At 44.8% G+C, this 25214-nt stretch overlaps 1 protein-coding gene across 4 annotated transcripts in view; it reads left to right on the top strand.

Annotated features, from left to right (window-relative positions):
* The first annotated feature begins 10 nt into the window (after nucleotides 1–10).
* PIR (pirin) overlaps nucleotides 11–25214 on the top strand; it is a 90549-nt gene continuing 65345 nt past the window's right edge. Inside the window, exons 1-4 of one of the 4 annotated variants that reach the window (XM_040468300.1) lie at nucleotides 11–179; nucleotides 1472–1600; nucleotides 8285–8377; nucleotides 24329–24412. In XM_040468300.1, the coding sequence (XP_040324234.1) occupies nucleotides 1505–1600; nucleotides 8285–8377; nucleotides 24329–24412 (273 nt within the window). In that variant the 5' untranslated portion in view covers nucleotides 11–179; nucleotides 1472–1504. Of the gene's footprint in view, nucleotides 180–560; nucleotides 1165–1471; nucleotides 1601–8284; nucleotides 8378–24328; nucleotides 24413–25214 lie in introns of those variants that run through there. The other 3 variants (XM_040468301.1, XM_040468299.1, XM_040468298.1) reach the window with 3 other exon arrangements.

Raw genomic sequence — 25214 nt, 5'->3', positions numbered from 1 at the left:
GGGGGCCGCGCGCCCGTGGGGGCGGCGGTGCCGGGAGCGCCGCGCGGGGCCCCGCCCTCCCCGGCCTGCCGTAGACTCCCGGCCCAGGCTCCCGGGAGCTGCCGGCGGACGTTAAGTAGGACCCTGACGTTTGGCGAAGGTGGGAGGCGGCTTTCCTGGCGGCAAAGCACTGCGATCCGGTAAGCGCCGCGTCCGTGGTTCGGGTGCCGCGGATTTTCGGGCGGGGAGTCCGGAAGGACCTCGAAGTAGTGCAGATAGGTAGGGGCGAGACCCTTCCTGCTTGCTTGTACGTGTGTGATGACAGTTCTGGACGGCTTTGAGGATTAAGCTCATTTCGGAACCCCCCTGTCCAGCACCCAGGAAGTATTTACTGATTGCCTGCTCCCGGGAGGACGCGTGGTGACTGACTGGGGGGGCGTGGCCGAGTGGAGGGCTCTGAGTGACAGCAGCTAACATTCTTAGAGCGCCGACCACACCCCGTTGAGGTTGGCAGGCTTCTTACCCCTATTTCACAAATGGAAAAACTGAGGAACACAGAGGCTTAGCAGGTGGCCTCAGGTCGCACAGCTGGGACCGGGTGAAGCCCGGATGCAAACGCAGGCTCTCCGGCTCTGGAGTCTCTGCTTCTTGCTAAAGCGACTCTCTAGGTCTGAGTTGGGATCTTTGAAGGAGTGGATTGTGTTTCGCTTGAAGAAGAGTTTTAGGGATGTGGTGGCACTGCTGTCTGCAAGCATTTGAAGTGAAAAAGGGATTGATCATTACTGGTTCTGTGATACTCCAGTCGGCAGAACTTAGGTCCGCCGAGAGAAAACGCTTTTGAATACTAAAGGCGGGGTGTAGATTGGTCCTTGAAATACAGGATGCATTGGCAGGGACACCCGGGGGTTTCCCGTGCTCCTGAAGACTTCCTGACAAAGCTCAAAGATTTCTTGCCGCTGAAGTTGCCCGTGAACTGCGGGGAAAGATGGGTCTTTGAATTTGGTGACCCTCGAAGATCCTTTCAGTGCCAAGATCTTTGGCGTGTTCCGGTGAGAGTCACAGACCTCACGGATTTCCTTCGTGTTCCGTGCGTCACCACATAAATCTTTCTACCTCATGGTGGCACCTCCCTGGCGGGACTTGAGAGATTGCAATGAGATAAAGCGGATACAGCCCTCATTAGAGGTTAGTAAGTGCCCGGCCGAACTGTTATTGCTAAACCTGGTAAGTGATGGCTGTAGGATTGCATGAGGTAACGATTGCAAAGAATTAGTGGGGTGCTGGGAACCTAGTTAGTACCATACATGGTCCCCAACATTATTTTAGATGACCTAAGCCAGGTGTTGTACGGAGGAAGCAGTCCATATACTGTAGCTGTTAATATTTGGGGCAGGTCTGAATTTAGTACCCTTTATTTCGTAGTCCTTGGATGTGCCCTCCTTTATGATTTGTCTTTTATTTTGTTCCCCCTCTGGCCCTCTCTCCTCTACAGCTCAGCGTCGGAACACTCTTTTTAGACTTGGACATGGCCTCCTCCAAGAAGGTTACCCTGTCCGTGCTCAGCCGGGAGCAGTCGGAAGGGGTCGGGGCGAGGGTCCGAAGAAGCATTGGCAGACCCGAGGTATGCTGGTTGGGTGGCTATTTGTGTTTTTGGCAGAAGGCACTGGTGGGACAGTGAGGGCTAACTTGGGAAGAGAGGGCCCGGGACAATCATGACCTGCCTTGTGGGGGTGCCAGAGCGTCCAGCTCTAAACTTAGCGATTAGGGGCCCCCCTGGACCAGCCCCGCCCCAAAGTGGGTCCCTCTAACATGGGTACAGAGGTCCTACGCAGAAGGTGCAACGGAGGCGTCCATGCCCCTACTCTGCGTTCCCTTGTGCTGTCCTGGGTTGATCTACCTGCCTCAGTGTGCACGCCGCCAAAGGGGCCCACCTTATAGCCCCAAGTTCACAGCCCCAGGGAGTAGCTGTAGGGCTCACTTCCAAATTCCCAGGGGAGAGGATCTGATTGGCTCGCCTGGGTCATGTGTCCACCGTTGGCCAGTCAGCCAGTGCCAGGGATTTGGGTTCTTGGAAAAAAACACCGGGACCCAACTCTGTGGGCCTCTCCTGGTGGAGGGGGTGCGTGGAGGCTTGTCTCATATGAGGTGATTTTAGGTCAGGTAGACCTCTTTCAACACGAGAGAGCAGTTTTATTTGAAAATTACCGGGGGTATGGTGACTTGCGGAAAAGAAAATCTTGTTGGCACAGAAAGGTAGCAAATGGTGGTTATAGCCCAAGGAACACAGCGCTGCGCAGCATACCAGGTTCCAGAAAGATTGCTTTTCTTTTTTTCTTTTTTTTTTTTTAATTTTTTTTTCAACGTTTATTTATTTTGGGGACAGAGAGAGACAGAGCATGAACGGGGGAGGGGCAGAGAGAGAGGGAGACACAGAATCGGAAACAGGCTCCAGGCTCCGAGCCATCAGCCCAGAGCCTGACGCGGGGCTCGAACTCACGGACCGCGAGATCGTGACCTGGCTGAAGTCAGACGCTCAACCGACTGCGCCACCCAGGCGCCCCCAGAAAGATTGTTTTTCATTGAGATATAATTGACATATGACATCGTACTCGTTTCAGGTGGCCAACATAATGATTTGGTATTTGCTTGTCTTGCAAAATGATCACGACACTAAGTGTAGTTAATGTCGATCACCGTACATAGTTACAGAACTTATTTTTCTTGTGATGAGAACCGTTAAGATTTTCTCTGTTAGCAACTTTCCAATATGTAACACAGTAATACTAATTATAGTCACCATGTTGCGCATCACATCCCCAGGACTTGCTTATCTTCTAACTGGAAGTCTGTACTTTTTGAACACCTTGACCTATTTCGCCCACCCCCACCTCTGGCAACAGCCACTAATCTGTTTTCTGTGTCTGTGAGCTCGGTTTATGTATTTATTGTTTGATTTCACACATAAGTGAGATCATATGGTATTTGCCTTTCTCTGTCTGACTTCTTTCACTTAGCATAATGCCCTCAAGATCTACCCATGTTGTTGCACATGACAAGATCTCCTTTTTCATGGCTGAATATTTCATAGTGTATGTGTGTTTACACACACACACACACACACACACACACACACACACACATTTTCTTTATCCATTCAGTGGACGCTTCAGTTGTTTCCATGTCTTGACTATTGTGAATATGCTTCAGTGAACACGGGGGTGCAGATCTCTTTTCACGTTAGTGTTTTCGTTTTCTTTGGGTGAACACCCAGGAGTGGGATCACTGGATCATGTGGTATTCCCAGTTTTAATGTTTTGAGGAACCTCCATACTGTTTTCCATAGTGGCTTCACCAATTTACATTCCCACCAACAGTCCACAAGGGCTCCCTTTTCTCCACACCCCCCCATACTTGTTATTTCTTGTCTTTTTGATAATAGTCATTCTGACAGGTGTGAGGTGATACCTTATTGTGGTTTTGGTTTGCATTTCCCTGATGATTAGTGATGCTGGACATCTTCCCCCTCCCCAAATATTTTTGAATAAAGGAAGCAGTATATTAGGGAAATGGATTCTTTTTAAAAAATGAGGTTGGTTGGTTCCTCTTCTTAGATTCTGCTCTGATATTCCCATACTCTTTCTGCCATTAGCTTCCTCTTCACCTGTGAATGTGTTTTGGGGTCCATCAGACATTGTTTTCCAATGGGATACATGCAAACAGGATTATTGTAAGGGCTGAATGCGTGGTGGGTGTTGGGGAGATGCCAGATGGGTGTAGTATCCAATTCTACCAGACCTCATCACAGACAGAACAATTGTATGGAACTCGGAGACCCATTGTGTTGGGGGTAGCTAATACTTTAATTACCCCATCTGTCAGAACACATCTGCTGAGCGTTTCTTAATTTCTTTTTGTCTTGTCAACCCCTTGGGGCGGGGTGGGGGGCTGGTGTAACCTACAAGTTCTTTCTCAGAATAATATTTTTTATACACATGAAACAAAATACATAGGATTACAAAGGAAAACATATTGAAATACGGTTAGCACAATATTACAAAGCAGATTTGCAATCTAGTAATTTTGCATTAAATAATCAATAAGACCTGGTGGCAGTTCATAGAACTCCCTAATTGCAAAGCTGTGAGGCACATGAACAATAATAGTTCAGTACACCTGCAACCACTGTCATGTGCTATGATAAGAGCTTTGATTTCTGGAGTCACAGGTCCTGGTCATTTACTGTGATTCTTTGTCTTCATGATTAAAGCATTTCAGCCTGGAGATGGCTGCCGGTGACTCTTGCCTTCCAATGTGAATGTACTTAATGACACTGAACCATATACTTAAAAAGAGTTAAGATGGTAAATTTTATTATATATATTTTACTAGAAAAAAATTCAGAAGAGAAATTTTCAGTTAGAGGTTAGTGAAAATAAAGATGTAATTTTTTTCCCCAGCCAAGTGTATAGCCACCCTGAATTCTATCCATGGTACCCAGTTAAGAGTCCCTTGCTGAAGACTTATGCTTTAAAGATGCCCCCATTCTGGGGCACCTGGATGGCTCAGACAGTTAGGCGTCCGACTTCAGCTCAGGTCATGATCTCGCAGTTTGTGAGTTCGAGCCTCGCATCGGGCTCTGTGCTGACAGCTCGGAGCCTGGAGCCTGCTTCAGATTCTGCGTCTCCCTCTCTCTCTCTGCTCCTCCCCTATTTGTGTTCTGTCTCTCTCAAAAATAATTAAACACCAAAACAATGTTAAAGATACCCACAGTCTACTAATTCAGAGGGTCTGCTGTGTATGCCTCTACCCTAAGAAAAAAGTAAGTGGATAGGAATCACTTCTAATGCCATCACCCTGGTTTAATCACTATTAAGACAGAGGGTGTTTCCTTTTGTGTCCATATAGTTGTATATTTTACATCATGGGGATTATACAAAATAAACAATTTTGTGTCCTTGGTTTTTCATTGAACACAGTAATGTAAGCACTTGCCACGTTGTTATCAGTTCTTCATGACCATCAATGAAATAGCTATGACCTGCTCCAGTGTATGGCATACCACTGTTGTCTTCCTCCTGGACCTACTTCTGGCCATTTAGATTGTCACCATAGTTTTCAGTACCCTGCAACCCCTAATTCTCCAGTCAGCAGAGAAGGAAAGCACCAATCTAGCTTCAAGGTAGTTACTTTTCAAACTTTTTGCACCCGGACTTTGTCTCTGAAGAAACATCTCACACACTTTGGAGCACAAAGCTATTTTAGTGTAGAATTTACAAGTGTTTCGTATTAGTGGCCCTAAGTGACATGTTCCCTATGGTGGTAAACGTGGAGGCAGAGGAATTTACAAAGCTCTCACTGAGCCTTTTGGTGATGAACAGTAAAGAAGGAGTGGGGTCAGCTCACGCCTTTCATCATGATTAAATGTGGGCCAAGCTGGAATTTGAATGATTGCACAGCATGATATTAGTGGCTTGTTTTCTGTTGGGAAACAGGAGGGAAGCCCGTCACTCATTTGCACTTGCCTCAATGCTCCACACCCCCTTCCACCAGACACTCCTTGGTGGAGTGCGATTTTCCTTGGACCACTCTTACACGTATTTTTTTATTATGAAGAATTTCTAAAATAGAAAAGAAGATAGTATAATGAATCTCCATGTACCCAACATCCACAGCGATCAATTCATGGGCATTCTTGTTTCCTCTGTGTCCCTCAACCATTTCTTCACTCAAAGTATTTTAAAAGTGAATCATTTTTATTGTACTAATAAATATTTCAGTTGGTGTCTGTAAAAGATAATAGCCTTAAGAAATGAAACTATAATCCCATTACACACTTAAAAATGCTAAGAGTTCCTTAATATCATTAAATAACCTTGACTGATCTTGGTCCTGATTGGTATAGCCTCTGTAGATGGCATTCTCCATTATCAGGATCTCTACGTGTAGAGTGAAGGTGGGGAGCATAGAGTTGTAGCTCAAGTCCATTCAAGGCCAAATCTAGATCTCAGTTTGAACTGCATGCTTGCAATTTCCCTCTACTTTTTCATCGTTACCCCCAGCCCTGTCTAGAGGTTGAGTAGGCCCGGGAGGTAGTCTGAGCTATTGGAGTTTATCTTTGACAGGACCTCTCCCTTCTGCTGCCCCCATATTGCCTTAATATAGGCTGGCATTTCATTGAGTGTTGGGAAAGTGGGGTCTCAGCTGGTTCTGGGCTGCTGCCACAGGCATTACTACCCTTATATCAGGATTAGGTTCAACTGTGTAACAGAAGGCAGCCTCTAAAACCAATGGTTTGCATACGTATGGATTTGTGTTTCTCTTTTGAAAACCCAAGAGTAGGCAGTGTAGGGTGGGCCTGAAGGCTCCCCACTTATTAGAGACCCATGCTCATTCTATATTAGTTCATCATTTTAGTGCTCTTAGTGCATCACCTTATGGCCCGAGACAGCTGTTGAGGCAATAGTAACCATTCGCCCTTGGGCTCAGAGAGGAGGACGAGGGGAAAGGGCAAAAGGATCAGTGCCAGCTGTCCATCCCTTTTTTTTAAATAAAGGATTTCCCTAAAAGGCCCACTCAGCCTATTTTAAAAGTCTACCTCAAAGACAACAGGTCCAGATGATCTTACAGACAAATTTCACCCAATATTGAAACTATAGATAACTCCAGTAACACAAACTCTCCACCTCCAGATGAAGCTCCAGGGAGACCTCACGTCGCTTTAGGAAACTACGTTGCCTTGCAGTCAAGGCCAGACAAGGACAGCAAAGTGAAAGGATAATTGCATGGCATTTATACACATTTTTGCAAGAATCATAAGCAAAATATTAACTATGCAAATATAGCAATGTATAAAAAAGATAACATATCACAACAAGGTTTGGATTGTCTGAACACAGCAAATTTGGTTTAATGTTGGAAAATCTGTTTATGTAATTTACCAACATTAAGACATTAAAGGAGAGAAAAATTATCTCGATCAGTGCAGAAAAAGCATTCCATAAAATTCAACACCTGTGTAGGTTTAAGAAATTAGTAAACTAGAAACGGAAGGGGAATTCTTTCACCTTGTGGAGGGAGTCTGCAGAAAACCTGTAGTAAACAACCTGCATGCCGATGAATCTTGAAAAAGCAATCTATGTAAAATCAGGGAAAAGCAACGACGTCTACTTACCAGCATTTCTACTCAGCATTGTAGATGCGCTGGCTTGCAAAAAGGGAAAAGAAATAGAAAGTGTAAGGATTGAAAATGAAGGGTAAAGGACCCCAGTTATTTGCTGATGGGTGTTGGTTGGAATACTACTCCCAAATATTCACTGCCCCCCATAATGGGATTACACACTCCAAACCCACTTTTAGGTGCATTCCCCGTGAGTCCCATAGGCAGGGTTTAAGTGCCCTCCTCCTGCCTTGGGCTTGGCCATGTCACGTGCTGTGACCTGGGACGTGTTAATGTGATTGTGCACTATTGACTTGGCTCCCATTTGCTCCTGCCCTTGGTGATGAGAACAGCATGTCCTAGATGGTGGCCACTGTTTCAGCTTGGGATGGAAAATAAGCCACATAGAGAGACCAGCCAAGCCTAGCAGACCCCACAAAAACTGCAGCCTGCCACAGCTTTAATCTAATGCAGCCAAAAAATTTGTGAACTGCCGGGCAAAAGCTTATTGGTAAATACACTGGCAATCTGAATGTCTGCAAAGAAAACCCAAAAGAAGCTACAGATAGATTATTATAATTACTATAGCTTAGCAGTGTTCTCTGCTCTTTTACTTGGAATGTTCTTCCTTCTCCCCCCTTCTACTTCATTAACTCCTACATGTACTTCAGGACCTAGCTCAGGTGCCACCTCCCTGAAAGTACCTTCCCTGATCCTTCCCCTTCCCTCGTATGTGTTAAATTGCCTTCCTCCAGAGCATGTATGCTATCACGGATTTTGAATCTGCTTAGGATACAGACTGTATCTTGTTTGTGCTTGACCGTTTAGATCTTCAATGGTCATGAAATGTGTATCTCCTCTTTGTACCTTTTATAAACTAGGCTCTTTAACGTACTTACAGTCCATGTGTGTGTGCGTGCACGCGTGTGCATGCGGACGTGTATAAGGCATTCTTTCCTGAAAGTGATCTTCATTTCAAGATTCTCATCAGCTACGTTGTTTTCAGTGAGTTTTGCTAGATCTGTCCATGAAGATAGCCCCCAGTAGTGTGGTTTAAAAGGCATGTCTAATCTGTTGGATTTAATTTTTATTTCAAAAAAAAAAAAATAAAAGGCATGTCTAATCTGTTGGATTTAATTTTTATTTCAGTTGAAAAATCTGGACCCATTTTTACTGTTTGACGAATTTAAAGGAGGTAGACCAGGTGGATTTCCTGATCACCCGCATCGAGGTTTTGAGACAGTAAGTAAAATAATTTGACTGCAAAAGTGTGTATTTTTAAATTCGCTTCTGTAATTAAATTGAGCGATCACTCCTAATAGAAAATTCAGAGTTAGAAACAATGAATAATAGTTAAATTCATTCTGAAGGTCTTAGCTATGGACTGGCTACTCTGGGAAGCCGTATACTTTACATGAAGTATATTCAGATTTAAATATTTGCTGTTTTTAATGTTCTTTGAATTTGTGCCACTGGAGACATTTTTATTTGTGCAGTTAATAAAGAGCAAGGATTGGCTTCTTCAAATATTTATGTAATTAAAATAATTTGTGAGAAAAGAAACAATTTAAGGTGTGATTTAAATAATTTTATGTAGAAAACTTGTTTTTCTTCAAGAAAATTCAGAAATGTTTAATCTCATGTAATATTTTAAACTCCAAAGACAATCTAAGAACACTATTAGTATTTCAATTCAGTTCTAAGGAATTCTAGAATCAAGGGGCTGAAATACAACATAGCCTAAAAATTAGAATTTTAAGGTCATACCTGTACATTTAAAAATTTAACTCTAAGATTTACAGAGATTCTGCTGAACACTTGTTTTCAGTTTTAGTTAGATAAAGAGACAAAAATGTATGATGCAATGTGGTGGCACTTTAAAAGATTCTCATTCTCTACACGTACGTATACGTATGTTCTGGGAAAATGCAGGGACAGTTACCGAGAAAATGTAGCCATCTGCTCAGTGAGAAGAACCTGTATTAGGAAGAAGACCAGGGCTCACTTGTGTTTGTCAAAGCCAATTACCGAATGAGTAAATACTTGCTAAAGACTGGTGACATGCTAACATTGGTGTTGGGCAATCCTTTGTAGGTTAGATGTGTGTGTGTTGTGTTGGGGAGTGGGTGGTGGGCAGAGGGACAGAGGCTAAGGAAGCAGGAGGCTTGGTCCCCTGCTTGCTTCCAGTTTGCATTCTGGTTAAGGAGGTGAAAGATGGACTGCTAAGGAGTTAACCACTGCCATGTAAAGGTTGAGTTAACCAAGAAGATTCTGGAAACAATATGAAGGCTCAAGGTGGTTGGACCGGTTTCCGTTCCCCACTTAGTCATTGGCCGTCCAGTTCTCTGTTAGCACTTTGGGGGCATTGTGTCTTGCCTTACAGCAGTAATGGAAGCCATTCCTTTCACTTATCCTACACCCATGCTGGATTCTGATGGTTTCCAGAACACATGTCCCCACTATTCTCCTCTGCTTCTGGTACCAGGATATTCTCATCACTCCCATTGCACAGCTCCAGTTACCATTGTACCAGTCCCTCAAGGTCTGTTTAGATGCCACTCTCTCCACCAGCTTTTATAAGACAGTCCCAAGAGGGTACACTCTCTCCTTCATTTGGTCCCCATAGTATTCTATTTTTGCTAGTCTCATGCGCGTTAGACCTCTATGGTGACCTCGATCACATTCTGTCTGTTGTGTATTGGAGTTAGGAATTGGCCTCAACCTCCCTGCCCGTGGCCAGGAGGACTGTAAATTGCTTCAGCTGACATAATCCCACACATCACCATGTTCTGCAGGTGGGGATGCTCAGTAACTACTGGCTGAATTTAATTGGATAATAGAGTTTTTGCTAACACAGTGAATGTATTAAATAAAATGAATCATGACACGCATTGCTTTCCTTTCTGTTATGGAAAGGAAACTTAATTTCCTTTATAAATTGCAATTTATAAATTTTAAGGTGCTCAACTTTCACCTGCAAAGGCGTTCAGCTGTTGAATATTGGGATTTGGCCCTTTACTTTTGAGTAAGAATTTTCCCTAAAAGCAGAGTTATAATTGCAGCCATTACTCATTATTTGTGGATCCTGTATTCACGAATTCACCTACTCGTGAGATGTCTTTAAACAGAAGCACACATAAAACAAGGTTCTATGTTGATCGGTTGATGAAAATGTGGTTAGAGGCTCAAAGGGACTAGGCCCTGTATTTCCCCAAGAGCAGCGGTTCAGCGTTTGTGAATCCGATGGTCATGGCAACTTTATAGAACATAACTACCTGGAATACCCAGAATCAACTGTATCGGTTTTTCCCAGGCGTGTAGGCAAGGCAAGCATTCTTCTGTCTCTTAATGTGGACGTTAAGAGTCTGCAGTTCAGAACCAGGCCCCCTGATAGGCTCTCATCATCTCCTCCCTGGTGCATTTTCTACAGGCTTGGTATAAATTTTGAAAAGGCTAAATTAGTATAAAGAACAGAACTAGAAGGGTGCTTGGGTGACTCAGTCGGTTGAGTGTCTGACTCTTGATTTCAGTGTAGGTCATGGGATCGGGCCCCACACTGGGCTCCGAGCTGAGTGTGGAGCCTGCTTGGGATTCTCTCTCTCTCCCTCTGCCCTTCTCTATCTCTGTGTCCCTCTCTGTCTCTCAAAAAACTAAACAACAACAACAACAACAACAACAAAACCAATCATTTGTTATGTTGTCTTACCATCCAGAAATACATATCGTTATTGTTTGGATAAATTTCCTTCTAGTATATTTTTTCTGGTATTGTGTTTTCTTTCTTTCTTTTTTTTTTCATTTACCATTATAAGGTTAGCATTTTCCCAGTATTCAAACAACGACTCTTGAATGGCTTCATCAGGCACCTGCCATGGAGGTTGTACCAATCAACGTTAGCACAGCAGTGTGTGGGGGTGCCAGGCTTCCCTCAGCAACACCAACATCACAGGCTGATCCCGCTGTTCCAGCTCTTTGCTGTTTTGATAAATGAAAGAGAATACTTCAGCGTGGTTTTAGGTTTCCCTTTTCCTAGCTGAGCGAGGTTATGTTTTTGTTTTCATTTTTAAGTATTTGTTTACCTTACATATTTATATCCTTGGCCTATTTTTCTCTGTTGGGTTGCTGGGATCCTTACTGTGTTAGAGAAGCTTCTTGTCTATCAAGGAAATCCGGCCGTTTTCAGGTATAGGAGTTGCAGTAGTGTTAAGAGGGATTAGGCTTATTTTGCATGCCCGCAAAGGTAAACATTTGGATGCGAAGCATAGATACAAACCAATAGAAGGAAGACCTTTGTAATAACGTTATATATATACGTATATATGTTTATTATATGTGTTATAATATACATATAAAACATAGAATAGGCTTCCTGAATCACAGTGATTTTCTTATGCCTGTAGAAATACAAGCATTCGCTGAATGCTAACATAATGGGTGCATTTTCAGGATCAGTGGTCCTCAAAATAGGCTGTGTGCCACATGAGTCAGTGCTGTGCCGGTTTCCATTAATTTGTTCAAATAAAAATGAAATTACGTTGTACTATCCCGGGAATACACAACCTAAATAGATATATGCATTATGAGTGCATGCTCACATTTTTTTTTTTTTGTAGCTAATAGTGATACGTGATCAAAGAAATGTGGAGAATATTATCCTAGAAAATTCCGATCACCTGAAGTGGGACCCACGCAACGGTGTATTTCAGCAACAGCCCCGAGGGGTTGGTGAGCACATTAAGATGATCTAGATGATCTTCCAAACTGGAAGTACTATAATTCTACCAGATGGGAAAGAGCGAGGACCCATTTATAGCGGTTGTTGTTGTTTTCTACTTAATGGTTTGGAGAACTGTATGTTTTCCGTGGAAAATTTGCCGGAGAATTGAGGGAGCAGGAATGCCCTGGAGAAGGAGCTACAGCTGGAGGTCACAAGAAGAAGGGGAAAATGCAGTCAGTGTTTCCTGCCAGGAGTTAGGGCTCTGGGAAGCATTGTTTTCAAAAGGCTTGGGTGGTAAAGGGTGGAAACTTTTTGTATTTACCTATTTCTGGTCAGGCCTAATAGCTTGAGTTGCTTAGGGCAACTCTGGTTTCTGGGAAACAGAACCAACTGAAGAACCCATGCCCTGCCAAAGTTGAGTTGAGCTGGAAAAAGAAGCCCTTCAAGTTCAGCACGCTGTTGATGAACTCTTCTCTTCGCCTGTTCTGAGAAGAAGCGTGTTGTATGCCTTTCAAAATCATCGTTTAAATGATAGCTTTGGGACTTTCCTGGTTTTAGCACTGAAAGTCCCCGGTCACTCCTGCTTGGTTACATTTAAGAACAGTTAGGAGTAAATCATCATGTGTCAGGGACATTTAAGGATGATGGTGTCTATTATGCTCTTAGTTGGGCTTAGAAGTGTTTTTCCCCCCAGGTTTTTCACTACAAGCCTCAGCAGGTTCTCTGACTTTGTTCAGGAGAACAAACCCGTCCTGTTTCCAAGGGTGTGCCCATCAGAAAAGCCACACTCCTATTTCCTGGACGGTGGCCAGCAGCCTTTGCATGCACTGCCCGCACCATATCCTGGAGAGGGAGGGAAGGGTGCTGGTGATTCACACCGAAAACTCACAGCTGGAATCAAACCCCCGTCTCCCACACAGCCTGTTTTTCCTACCTTGCTGTGTACTCTCAAAACCACACTAACCCATTGTTGAATCAAAGCTGGGGGTAAAAAGGAAGCCTGATCGAAATCAAACGCATGGGGCACCTGGGTGGCTCAGTCGGTTAAGCCTCCGACTCTTGATCTTGGCTCAGGTCATCATCTCACAATTCATGAGTTCGAGCCCCGCGTCGGGCTTTGTCCGTGCTGACAGTGTGGAGCCTGCTTGGGATTCTCTCTCTCCCCCTTTCTCTCTGCCCCTCCCCTGCATGCTTCCGCACATGTGCTCTCTCTCTCTCTTAAAACAAATAAAAAAATCAAAACCCATTTTGGAAAGAAAAAAATACTCTAGGAAAGCTGGGAAAGAGGGATACTTTCTCAGTATCATGAAGACTATTGTTCGGTGGACTTCCCATGTCACATCTAACACGGAGATATTAGACATAATCCTGTTAATTTGAGGGAACAAAAAGACAAGAATGTCTACCAGCGCCATTATGATTTAATATCGCCCCGGAAAGTTCGAAGCTACTAATATGAGTTACAGCTGTTGGAAAGGAGGAGGAAAAATTATTTCTTTGTGGGACTATGCTAACAAAAGCAAACCCCACAGTGACTGCATCCAGCTCTGGGCGGTGGCGTGACTGGAGGAGGAGGGAGGGCACAGGACGTTTCCAGAAGCTGGGCTTATGGCGCAGGCTTCGAGGTTGTAGCTTGTATGTTTGGCATGGTTTGGAGTTGAGGCGCAACAGATTATAGAAAGCCATCCTCACCCCCAAGACCCCTTTGGCACCACTGTGCTAAGAGTATCAACCAAAACTTCTTAGTAACTTGCTGAATTTAAAATAAATATGCAAAAATCACCCACTTTCCTGCAGGAAAGCAATAACCAGATAGAATGGAGGAAACACCCCCTTCATTGTAGCAACGGGAGCCCCATGTACCTCAGAGGAAAAAGGCATTCCCCTTTAACCCATTTAACCTACTTCTAGAAATCTCAATTCTTTTCTGGGGGAAAAAAAAAGAAACCAAAGTAAGAATAAAGGCTCACTATACAAATGTTTATTCCATTTTTTAATTTTTTTAAAAGAATTTTTAAAATATCTGTTTTTGAGAGACAGGGAAAAAGAGCACAAGTGGGGAAGGGGCCGAGAGAGAGGGAGGCACAGAATCCGAAGCAGGTTCCAGGCTCTGAGCTGTCAGCGCAGAGCCCGATGCAGGGCTTGAAATCACGAACTGTGAGATATGACCTGAGCTGAAGTCGGACGCCCAACTGACTGAGCCACCCAGGTGCCCCTGTTTATTCCATTTTTTAAAAGTTGAGCCAATTTCTCAACCTGGGCATTATTAACATTTTGGGAGGAGAATTCTTTCCGGTGGGGTGGTCCTGTGCACTGTAGGATGTTAATAAGCAGCTTTCCTGTCCTCTACTCACTAGATGCTAGTAGCGCCCCCCTACCGCCAGGGGTGACAACAAAAAGTGTCTCCAGATATTGCCAACTGTCTGCTTTGGAGGACAAGGGCTACCAAATGACCCCCAGTAGAGAACTAGTGGTTTAAACACACGCATCCATACAAGGATACTACACAGCTGTTAAGAAGAATGCCACAGCTTGATATGTTCTAATATAGAATAATCTCCACGACAGTTGGAAAGTGACAGAATTATTATGGCATAGTGTAGGATTTGTATACAAAGCAAAGGCTATACCTTTATTCTTTAAAAAAAAAATAGTTTATTTTCAGTTGTACTGTGGGGAAAGATGGGCTATTTTACTGAGTGATTACTTCTACATACTACATTGATTCAGAGAAAATTCCAGAATTCACATTACACTGCCCAAAAGACGGTGCTTAGAAAACAAGCACATAATGGCAGATACAAATACATATTCACAAAGTTTTTAAAAAATATTTGGTGGTTTCTAGTATTTTCACAATATTGTGCAACTATCACCTCTGATTCCAGAACAGTTTCATCAACCCCAAAAGAGAGCCCATACTTACTCAAAGTCACTCCCCATTTTCTTCTTCCCCCAGGCTCTGGCAACCATACTGTCTCTGGGGATTTGCCTATTCTGAACATTTCATATAAAAGGAATCCTGTGTTGGTCTTTTGTGTCTGGTTCCTTTCACTTAGCAAAAGTTCTCAGGGCTCATCCAAGTTGTAACATGTCAGAACTTCATTCCTTTTAATGGCTGAATAATTGTCCATCATATGGATATGCCACATTTTGTTTATCCAGTTGTCTGTCGATGGGCATTTGGGGTGTTCTTACTTATGCCTTGATTCTAGGGTATGCCTAAATGATCTCAATGGGTCGCCTGGCTGGCTCAGTCAGTTGAGCTGCCGACTTCAGCCCAGGTCATGATCTCACAGTTCGAGAGTTCGAGCCCCGCGTCGGGCTCTGTGCTGACAGCTCGGAGCCTGGAGCCTGCTTCGGACTCTCTGTCTCCCTCTGTCTGTCCCTCCTCCTCTTGCACTCTGTCTCTCGCTCTGTCTCAGAAATAAATAAACGTTTTTTTAAAAAGTCTGGATTTTAGAGTGCCTATGCCAGTGGTTCTCATCTGGGGGTGCCTTTGCCTACAGGGGGTCAGTGTGGCAATTTCTGATCATACCATCTGGAGGGCGCTAGTGCCATCTAGTGAGTAGAGGCCAGGGTTGCAGCTGAGCGTCCTGCAGCATAGAATTCAACCCAGGTCCACGTCAGGAAGCATAGGTCACACGAAGGAAAGTAGCAGTTAACTGTTTTTCAAAAGTTTTCCAAATAAATTCCCAGCAGACTTCCCCCTCTGTCCCACTCCTACCCTATGACGATTATAGGCAGAGAACATTCCTAGAATTCTCCTCCTTGGAGGAGGGGGTGTGATAAAGAGTGTAAACCAGTCATTAAATGTCCTTTTATGTCGCCAAATAACGCTTTTTAAGTGAGACTAAAATTAAGTCCAGAGTAAACGAACAGAGGCCATGACATGATAAAAAGCTTCTCGCAAAAATCTTCAACACTATTAGCAAAGCTGCTTCAGAGTTCTGCCTCAGTAGACACTCTTAAAATGAAATGCCTGACCCTATAGGACTAAACCTAAAGGAAATTTGCCATGCCGCATCGGCTACCAGTTTTATGAGAAGTTTCACATGCCTTCTTAACCGACTGAGCCACCCAGGCGCCCCTAGTTTCACATGCCTTCTATACATTACTTGTAAGCTTCACAGCAATCCTGAAAAGTAGGAATTGTCAGCTCCCCCATTTTACAGATGAGGAAACAGAGGCGCAGGGAAGCGGTGACCCATCAAGGTCACACAGCCCATGTAGGGCAGGATTGGGCAGGCCCATCTGATCCCGGGCCCACATGTGTCCAGTCTTCCACGCCACCACTCCTTCTGGAACAGAGTTCCCGTTCTATACATCTGATGTTGCGAGACGTTGTCAAGTTAAAAACATTGGAAATGACACCCCCTGTGACACAGGTCTCCAGCTGTGGACACCGCACGGTCTTTCTGTTCCTTACTGTGGGGCCCAATGCTTTTGTGGTTCAGGGATCCGAATCTCCCACCTGTAAGTGCGAAGTAATGCTCTTACCTCTCTGAACATCGGTGCAGTGAGGAAATGGATTAGGTTGGTTAACTGCCTGCATGTTTAAGGACAATCATTTAACTTCTTGTAGCCACAAGACCACTCATGATCTAGTCATAATGTGATAATTAACAAAATCCTGCTTTCATTGCTCATGGCCTTTTAGTACAACCCACAAAATTCTTTTCCTCCTTCTCTACTTTTTTGCCCCACCCACCCCAGCTTTTCCCCAGTAACGAGACATTTTAAAATCATTGGGGGGCTGCCTCCTCCATGAGTGATGCCCCCATTCCTTCAGATTCTTGCTCATCAGAATGAATCTTCTGTGTTTCCTTGGGGACTAATTGTACTTCTTTTTAGTTTTCACTTCTCTTACCTGCATGTTTTAGTAGTGTTTCCCCTGCTAGAGTGGTGGCTCCCTGAAGGTAGGGAAGTATGTTCCTTCTGGAGGCTTTCTAACTTCCTGTTTATGAGTTTCTGATGACATTTTCCCTTGTGCAAGCTGCAATGAAAGCAAAAAAAAAAAAAAAAAAAAAGAGAGAGATTTAAAATTACCCCCAAATGAAAAGTTTATTTAAAAAGACAAAAGATAGGGGCGCCTGGGTGGCTCAGTCGGTTGAGCGTCCGAGTTCAGCTCAGGTCGTGATCTCACAGTTTGTGAGTTCCAGCCCCGCGTTGGGCTCTGTGCTGACAGCTCGGAGCTTGGAGCCTGCTTCGGATTCTGTGTCTCCCTCTCTCTCTGCCCCTCCCCTGCTCACACTCTGTGCCTCTCTCAAAAATAAATATACATTTAAAAAAATTTAAAAAAGACAAAAGATAAAAAATGACATCCCTATATCAGACCCCCTTATTATAAAATGTTTTATTGCTTCTTGAAGTCCAGAACCTGTGGCCCAAAAACCTCAAGCACAATGAACACGTTAGCCAAAAATTTGAGAAGTTAAATCCTTGCAGTGAATTGAATGAGAATAAGAGTAATGCACCCAACAAAAGATGTCAGCTGTTTAATTAAATTCAACGTAATGAAATCTTAACAAAATAGTAAACCAAGAGGTACATCCCTTAAGCCTAACTTGGCAAGAGTTCTGTGAGCGCCAAACCTTCATTGTTAGCTGTCTGTCTTGACAGCTTTCGACTAGAGACCGTGTGAGCAGAAAACTTCCCTCTACACCACAACACAGCTGGTCCCTTGACGTCTAGATGGCAGCCTGCCACAGGGACACACGGTCCTGAAGCAGAGACCCCATGCACATGCTAGAAGACATGCGTGGTTCTCAGTGGCTCTGTTAGAGAGCCCCCTCCCTGTTCCGGTGAGGTCTGGTAGGACAAAAACACATCGTTTGCACACATCGTTAGGATCAGCAGAGGGCACTCTTAAGCAGCAATACTTCCAAGGACCCACTTTCGCCCTGGCTGCAGACACTAGGCTTTTGCATGTGGGAAATTTGGGTGATCATAGAAGTCGGCAAACCATTCCCTGGAGGCCCCTTCAATATGACACAGGAAGTAAAACGAACGACGTGAACACCTTGACCACAGTTTTTCTTCTTAATTTTTTTTTTCAACGTTTATTTATTTTTGGGACAGAGAGAGACAGAGCATGAATGGGGGAGGGGCAGAGAGAGAGGGAGACACAGAATCGGAAACAGGCTCCAGGCTCTGAGCCATCAGCCCAGAGCCTGACGCGGGGCTCGAACTCACGGACCGCAAGATCGTGACCTGGCTGAAGTCGGACGCTTAACCGACTGCGCCACCCAGGCGCCCCTCTTCTTAATTTTTTAAATGCTTATTTATTTTTGAGAGTGAGAGAGAGAGAGAGTGTGAGTGGGGGAGGGGGAGAGAGAGAGGGAGACACGGAATCTGAAGCAGGCTCCAGGCTCTGAGCTGTCCGCACAGAGCCCGACGCAGGCTCGAACCCACGAACCATGAGATGGTAACCTGAGCGGGAGTCGGACACTTAACCAACTGAGCCACCCAGGCACCCTGCTTGACCACAGTTTTAAGAGATGTAGGTGGTGTTAGCCTGATGATTACACGAGGAGCCAGCGGTAGTTTGACTGAAGAGACTCCACGAAAGGTTGAATCCTGAGTGGGGTTTGAAGAGAAAGGGCATTCTTGGCCCTGGGGTCCTAGAAGCAGCTGGAAGGTTCTGAGGAAGTCTGCGATTCAGCTCACCTGAGTAGTTAGATTCAGGAAATGATTGTTAAAGAACCTTGATGTGCGCGTCAGAAATTTTACTCCTAGGGAAAGGAAAATGAGTGCATTTTGGAGACTTTTGAGAACGGGAGCAACAGAAAAATATAAAAGGAAAATTGCCTTTAAATCAGTTCTTTTCGCTGTAGTTAGCCATTGTTGGGTGGAACTCTCCCACGTCCACACCAAGGAAGGACCCTGGGAGCACGTCCTGTCAGGAACCTGTGTCTGCCTGTCCCCCACCCCGCCCCCCCCCCCCCTTCTCCACCTCACCCAGGAACCACGAGGCCCATTGTCATCTTTGCGTACAGCAGCACAAAGACCCTCTTCTTTGCCAGAGGTGGCCAGTTCTCCTGAAGTCCTCGCAGCTGGCAGTCCTGGCTGTTTTTGCAGCTCCCGTCAGACCTCACAACACGTCTGTTGCCGCCAAGATGGCAGGGAGGTTACCCTTTCTTAGGGAAGGCAACGAACAACTAAGTAATTCTATATTGTAGGGTCCCTCTGGGAAGAAGCTAGGGAGAAGGAACAAATCAGCAGAGGATAAAGAATAGACGGCTGGTGGGGGGTGTCCCCTCTTAGGCAGTGATGTTTGAACAGAGGCCTGAACAAAGTGAGGAAACGAGCCACGAGACTATCGGGAGAAATACATTCCAGGAAGCAAGAGGGAAGACCCCCGAGTGGGATCTCTGCCCGTGGAAGTGTGGCAGGAGTGCCAGTTCTAGAACTTACCGAACACTTGATATGTGCCAGGAACTTTTGCACTCATTACCTCGTTGAGAACTCACCACGCTTGGTGAGCTCATCTCCTCTGTCCACATTGTACTTGAGGAAACCGGGCCTCCTGAAGTTAAAGGACTTGCCCCACATTTCACACCTAGTAAGTGACAAACCCGAGACTCCCTTGGGGGAGCCTGAGTGGTTCCCAGAGGCTGGGCCACGCCTTCAGGGCCAGAGCGCCCCCCTCCCCCCCCCCCCCCAGCATTGGCCCCCAGGCAGGGTTGTGGCAGGAAATGGCAAGGCAGGCCCCAGGAGAGCCTTTAAAATATTTGGCCAAATACCCAAAAACCATGTTGGTTATCTTTTCCTTTTTTGTTCAAGCTGCCTTCTGGCACTTACCAAGGTGTTTATGTGGGGTCGAGATTGGATGAGCTTATTTAGTGCGGCGACATTTGAGAATTCTCAGTGATTTACGCAACTAATTAAAACATTTTTGTAAAATAACTTGGGTCCTTAACTGCATGGGTTCAAACATTACGTTTCTATCCTTGAAGAATCCTTGAAGACCCACTAGCCGCTTCTGTTATGCAATACGTTCCTTGCTGGCCTCTGGCAACAGCCATGACCTCAATTCATGTTTGTGTTTTGTTTTTCTCTTTTTCCTACTCAGCTACCAATAGAAAAACAGCCACCATTTGGGGCACCTGGAAATTAAAAGAAAATATAGTTTTACCTATAATGTCAACTTTTTGCTTTAAAGAAAAAGTCTTGCATCTAGAAACATTGAATGAGGTCAGCACACTCCTCCTCCTTAAATACCAGAAAGAAACAACAAACTTTATGGTATCTTGTGCTGTGATTCTGCAGGATTAATTTATAGCTCCTGGAGGTACACCTTGCTTCAATTTCACATCGCAAGAGCCACTTTTCTTTCGTTCCTGCTTTGGCTTTTTGTTTCTCTCCTTCCAAATATGCAAACACACGAAGAGGTAAGAACCGACGAGGAAGCAGAGGTGCTCGGTGAAGACCCCTGGAAAGTGGAGGACGAAGAAGGAGGAAAGGATGGAGCCGGATCAGGCAGCATGGACCCTCTTGCAGAAAACACCTGTTTCTGATTACAGATTTCTTAATTAGACACACGCAACTCTTGAGTTTAAACATAACGCCCCCAATTCCGTCAGCCACCCACGGCCGTTCTCCAGGTGTTTGCGATTATGTGACGTCCTAAAAAATCATCTGGATCGTGTCGACTCTCAGAGCACTGCTTGCGTTTAGAAAAATCCTGCGCAGGAATTCGTTTAAACTTGAGATCTCAGTGTGGCATTTACAGCACTTAGGACAAAGAAATAAATCAAAGATAATCATAAATAAAGGGTCCTTGGTTTCCGATTTTTCTTTCCTCCGAACGGCAAAAAGTATGGTTTTTTGCTTTAAGAAGCAAAAGGTAGGCATTATGGGCTCAGTAAAGCCTCATTAACCAGACTTCTCTAATTCAGATTTTATAGTACTTAGAATGGGAGAAATGATATTTACTTTTGTATTACCAGAGAATGGGGTAAAGTGGGGGGTGGGAATAACCACCTTCTCAGTCTTTGAGAAACAGTGTTGGCATCGCTTTCTAAAATAAAACTTGCAACACACACACACACACACACACACACCCCTCTCTTGGTGTCCACATAAATTTTCATCTTTAAATGAGTCATGCTCACTACAATTTACTTTTTAAAGTTGCCTGACGTATTTTTAGATGATTAACAACTTGAAAGTCCCTAGGCTTGGATAATTGAAAAATCTTTGGGGATGGAAAGAATACGATTTGAAAGAGACTCCTTTGAGAACCCAGAGCTTGAGGCCAAAGAGAATGAGAATTGCCTTTGTTATGCAGTTATTTTAATTAAAAATGTATGCATAACAGGAAAAGGAAAGCAATTCTAGACACTGTTTCTTCTAGTTTGGTTGTTTGAGATTTGGAAGCTTTTTATTTCTCTTCATCAATGCTTTTTTTGAGTTTATTTTTCAGAGAGACAGAGCGAGGGTGAGCACAGGCAGGGGAGGGGCAGAGAGAGGGACAGGACAGAGGATCTGAAGCAGGCTCCGTGGTGACAGCAGAGAGCCCGGTGTGGGGCTCTCAAACTCGTGACCTGAGATCGTGGCCTGAGCTGAAGTCTGACGCTTAACTGAGTGAGCCACCCAGGCACTTGTTAATGTTTAAGCTTTGTATGAGGTCCTAAGTCCTTCATTCCTGTTTTGGCCTCTATAGGAGTCCCAGGTCTTTTCTGCGTGGTGACATATGAAAGTCAGAGCTAGCTATATTGTTCTCTTCCATAGGATGGCGCTATTCTTCCGATTCTCTGTGTTTTCCCTTCTGTCTCACTGCCTTCTTGGCCAGCCCCGGTTCGCCCAAAGAGGGAACAAATAGTCACCAGCTTCTCTGCAGAATAAAGCATATCACTTCTTTTTGTTCACTGATCAGTGGTAATATCTTTATATTTTCGTAAAATAAAAAAGTGTTTTCCATTATAAAAAAGTAAACGATTCATTGTGGAAAACCCAAACTGTCAGAAAAGTGGGAAGGGGATAATAAAATGTGTTTGCAATTCCACCATCTGGAGATGACCTCTGTCCACGTTTTGGTGTGTTCATCCGGGCATCTGCAGGTGCGTCCTAACATGATGGGGTACGATTTTATTTAAATGAACCCATTTAAACTCATCATTGCATGTGACCCCTTTAAGTAAAATTCCTGTTCAGTAACCTACTTGCTTTGATTAAATAGTATCTCATTTTTCTGTGTCGGTGAATAGACATCTCTATTACTTTTTAACAGTTGCAGAATGTTCTCCTGTCTTTTTGCTATTATAATAAACATTCCAAAGATAGGTTTGTGCTGACATTTTGTATTCTTGTTGCCTTCTTAGATTTAAATCTCAGAAGCCTATTTTTAACATTTAAATCTTTGTCCATTTGGAACATGTTTCCATATGTGGGGGCGGGGCTTACTCTCTTTTCTCATATGGTCAGTCCTTTGTTCCAATACTGTTTATTGAAAAATGCGCCCCTGCTCCCCTGATTTGGAATTGCTGTCATCATATAAATTCTCCACGCAAATGGGCCTCTTCTCATCCCATGCCAATGTTGCACTGTTGCCATTTAGTATAGCAAGTTGCCCTGTGGGGATTTGAGAGTAGGAATCTAGTCAGGGTTCTCCAGAGAAACAACCACCAGGATGTATAGAGATGTACAAGAGGGGGTTTATTATAGGAGCTGGCTCACGCGGTTATGCAGGTGGAGAAGTCTCATAATCATCTGCTCTCTGCAAACTGGAGAGCTAGGAAAGCTGGTAGTATAATTTAGTCTGAGGCCCAAGTCTGAGAACTGGGGGCAGGGCCCGGGGCGGGGAACAGGGGAATGGGAGATGGGACAGGGGTTGCTGCTGGTGTGAAGTCTCAGCGTCCCAAGGCCAAGAAGCAGGAGCTCCGATGTCTGAGGACAGAAGACGGATGTTCCAGCTGAAGAAGAGAGAGGAAGAATTCACCCTTCTTTTGTTCTCTTTGGGCCCCCAGCAAATTGGATGACGCCCACCCGCACCGGGACGGCAATGTTCCTCACTCGGGCTACCGATTCACATGCTAATCTCTTCCAGAAACACCTTCACAGATGCACCCAGAAGTGGTATTTTACTATGTATCTGGGCGTCTCTTAGCCCAGTCACGTTGACCATCACAACCTAGAACCTCCAATTTCTGTAGCCATCTGCCTGTCACCTGCTGAGGCCATTCTGTACACAGTGTACCTCATTGTCATCGCTCGGCAGGATGACATGTGGAGAGTCCTCATGTCAACCAGCCCTGATTTCTATTGTCGTTAAGTGCCCGATAAGTCTTTAGTTTCAGGAAGTGGCATCCAACGAAGCTGGTTCAAGAAGAAGGGGGTTTATTGTAAGGCTACACTATAAGATTTCAGCAGCTTCACAGTGTCGGGTCTTTAATTGCCCTTAGTTTGGGGTATGAGGAGGCATAATAAATGATGGCCTGTTTTCCCAGCATGAATTCTGAGCCATTTGAGAAGATGAAAGAGAAAGATGGCAGACACACGAAAAACACTTTGTTTCCGAGATAGCTGATATTGGAGAGTGTGGCTTCTCTCTACATGCAGCTGGGCTTCCAAATACTGTATGCAAAACTTAGGCAGACTTTATTCAGTCTGGATGTGCTGGACCCCTGAAGGCCACTGCCATGGGGGCTGGCCCCTCCCAGAGGCACTTGCTTTCTGTGGGCAGGCTGATTACCAAAAAGGAAGGGGAGAGGCAGGGATTTGGCCTTGAAATGTGGCTAGTACAACTGAGGAGCTGAATTTTTTTTAAATTTTTGTTTAATCTGTATTTATTTTTGAGAGACAAACAGTGTGTGGGAAGCAGGGAAGGAGCAGAGCGAGAGGGAGACACAGAATCGGAAGCAGGCTCTAGGCCCCGAGCCGTCAGCACAGAGCCCGACACGGGGCCCGAACTCACAAACTGTGAGATCGTGACCTGAGCCGAGGTCTGACACTCAACCGACTGAGCCACCCAGGCGGCCCATGAATTTTTAATTTTCGTTCACTTTAATTGATTTAAATCTCAACGGCCACACGTGGCTAGTGGCTAATGGCTATTCTATTGAACAATACAGAATTTCTTTCCGTTCTTAGCATGGACATGCCCCTAGAAAAGTTGACTTTAACATATATGAATTTGGGGCACCTGGGTGGCTCGGTCAGTTAAGCGTGCAACTCTTGATTTCGGCTCAGTCAGTGATCTCACAAACCGTGAGATCGAGCCTGGTGTCGGGCTCTGCACCAACAGTGTGGAGCCTGCTTGGGATTCTCTCTCCCTCCCTCCCTCCCTCCCTCCCCCCTCTCTCAAAGGCGTCCTATGGGCTAGAACGGCCCTTTCACTGAGATTCATTCCCTCAGCTCGCACTACTGTCTTCGTTGCTCCTGACACTTTCCTCACCACATTTTCTGTGGAAAAAGTGAACAGTTCTTCACAGCTGGCCAAAGACCTACTTTTTCTTCTGCTTGTTTTCTCAAAGGTATCTTACCTCCTGGAAGGGGGCAGCATGGCCCATGAAGACTTCTGTGGACATGTTGGTCAGATGAACCCAGGAGACCTGCAGGTATGGCCAAGGACATGGAACTGCTGGTGGTTTAATCATCTGTGGGTGTACATGCTTCGTCTCACCCACTTCTAGTACATTCATGCTTTCCTCCCCGTCTCTTGTGTATTTTTGACCTCTTCCTTTCTGTGGATCCTTCCACTTAGCCTAGAAACCTGCACAGGTGTCTTGTATTCTTCTCTCAAGCTTTCCTTGACCCCCCTCAATCACTTTTTAGCTCCCAACTAGTCCTTCTCTGAAGTTTCTCCAAAGCATAATCAAGAATGATTATCTTAACCTCCTCATCCATTTTATCCGTCACTCACTGAAATCAGTGCTGGCCTCACAACCTCCACCCAGACCCCTGCCGAAGCCATTCAGACAGTGGTCACGCATGATGTCCCCATTGCCAAAGTCGGCATACCAGTTTCAGTTGTCATCTTCCTAGACCTTTCTGCTGCATTTGCAACATTGCACTGTTTATCTGCCAACTTGTTCGCAGGGGTCGGTGGTGTCACTTAAGACTGTGACCCAAACCTTGCCGCCATCCTGGGCTTGAGACACGTTTCAATCTCCAGGGAATGCTTGGGTGTTCTTTGCTGGGTTTGTAAGTCTGAACTCTGCGTCAGGAACTTTCTGGGGTTATTTACATATCTCGTGGAGTGATAACTGCAGATATTTGCATCGTGGTGTTTCATGAACATGAAATTGAAAGCAGTTTCATACACATAATCTCTCTAAGGTAAGTATTCTTTTTACCTCATCTTTAAAATGAGAGAGTGGGGATTGACTGATGTTAAAAAAAAAAGATGTCCATGGCATC

The sequence above is a fragment of the Herpailurus yagouaroundi genome, unplaced genomic scaffold (genome assembly GCF_014898765.1).
Source record: "Herpailurus yagouaroundi ecotype Mexico unplaced genomic scaffold, PumYag 67690, whole genome shotgun sequence".
Classification (NCBI taxonomy): domain Eukaryota; kingdom Metazoa; phylum Chordata; class Mammalia; order Carnivora; family Felidae; genus Herpailurus; species Herpailurus yagouaroundi.
The sequence above is the reverse complement of the archived record's forward strand: the minus strand, read 5'-3'. Positions and strand labels throughout refer to the sequence as shown.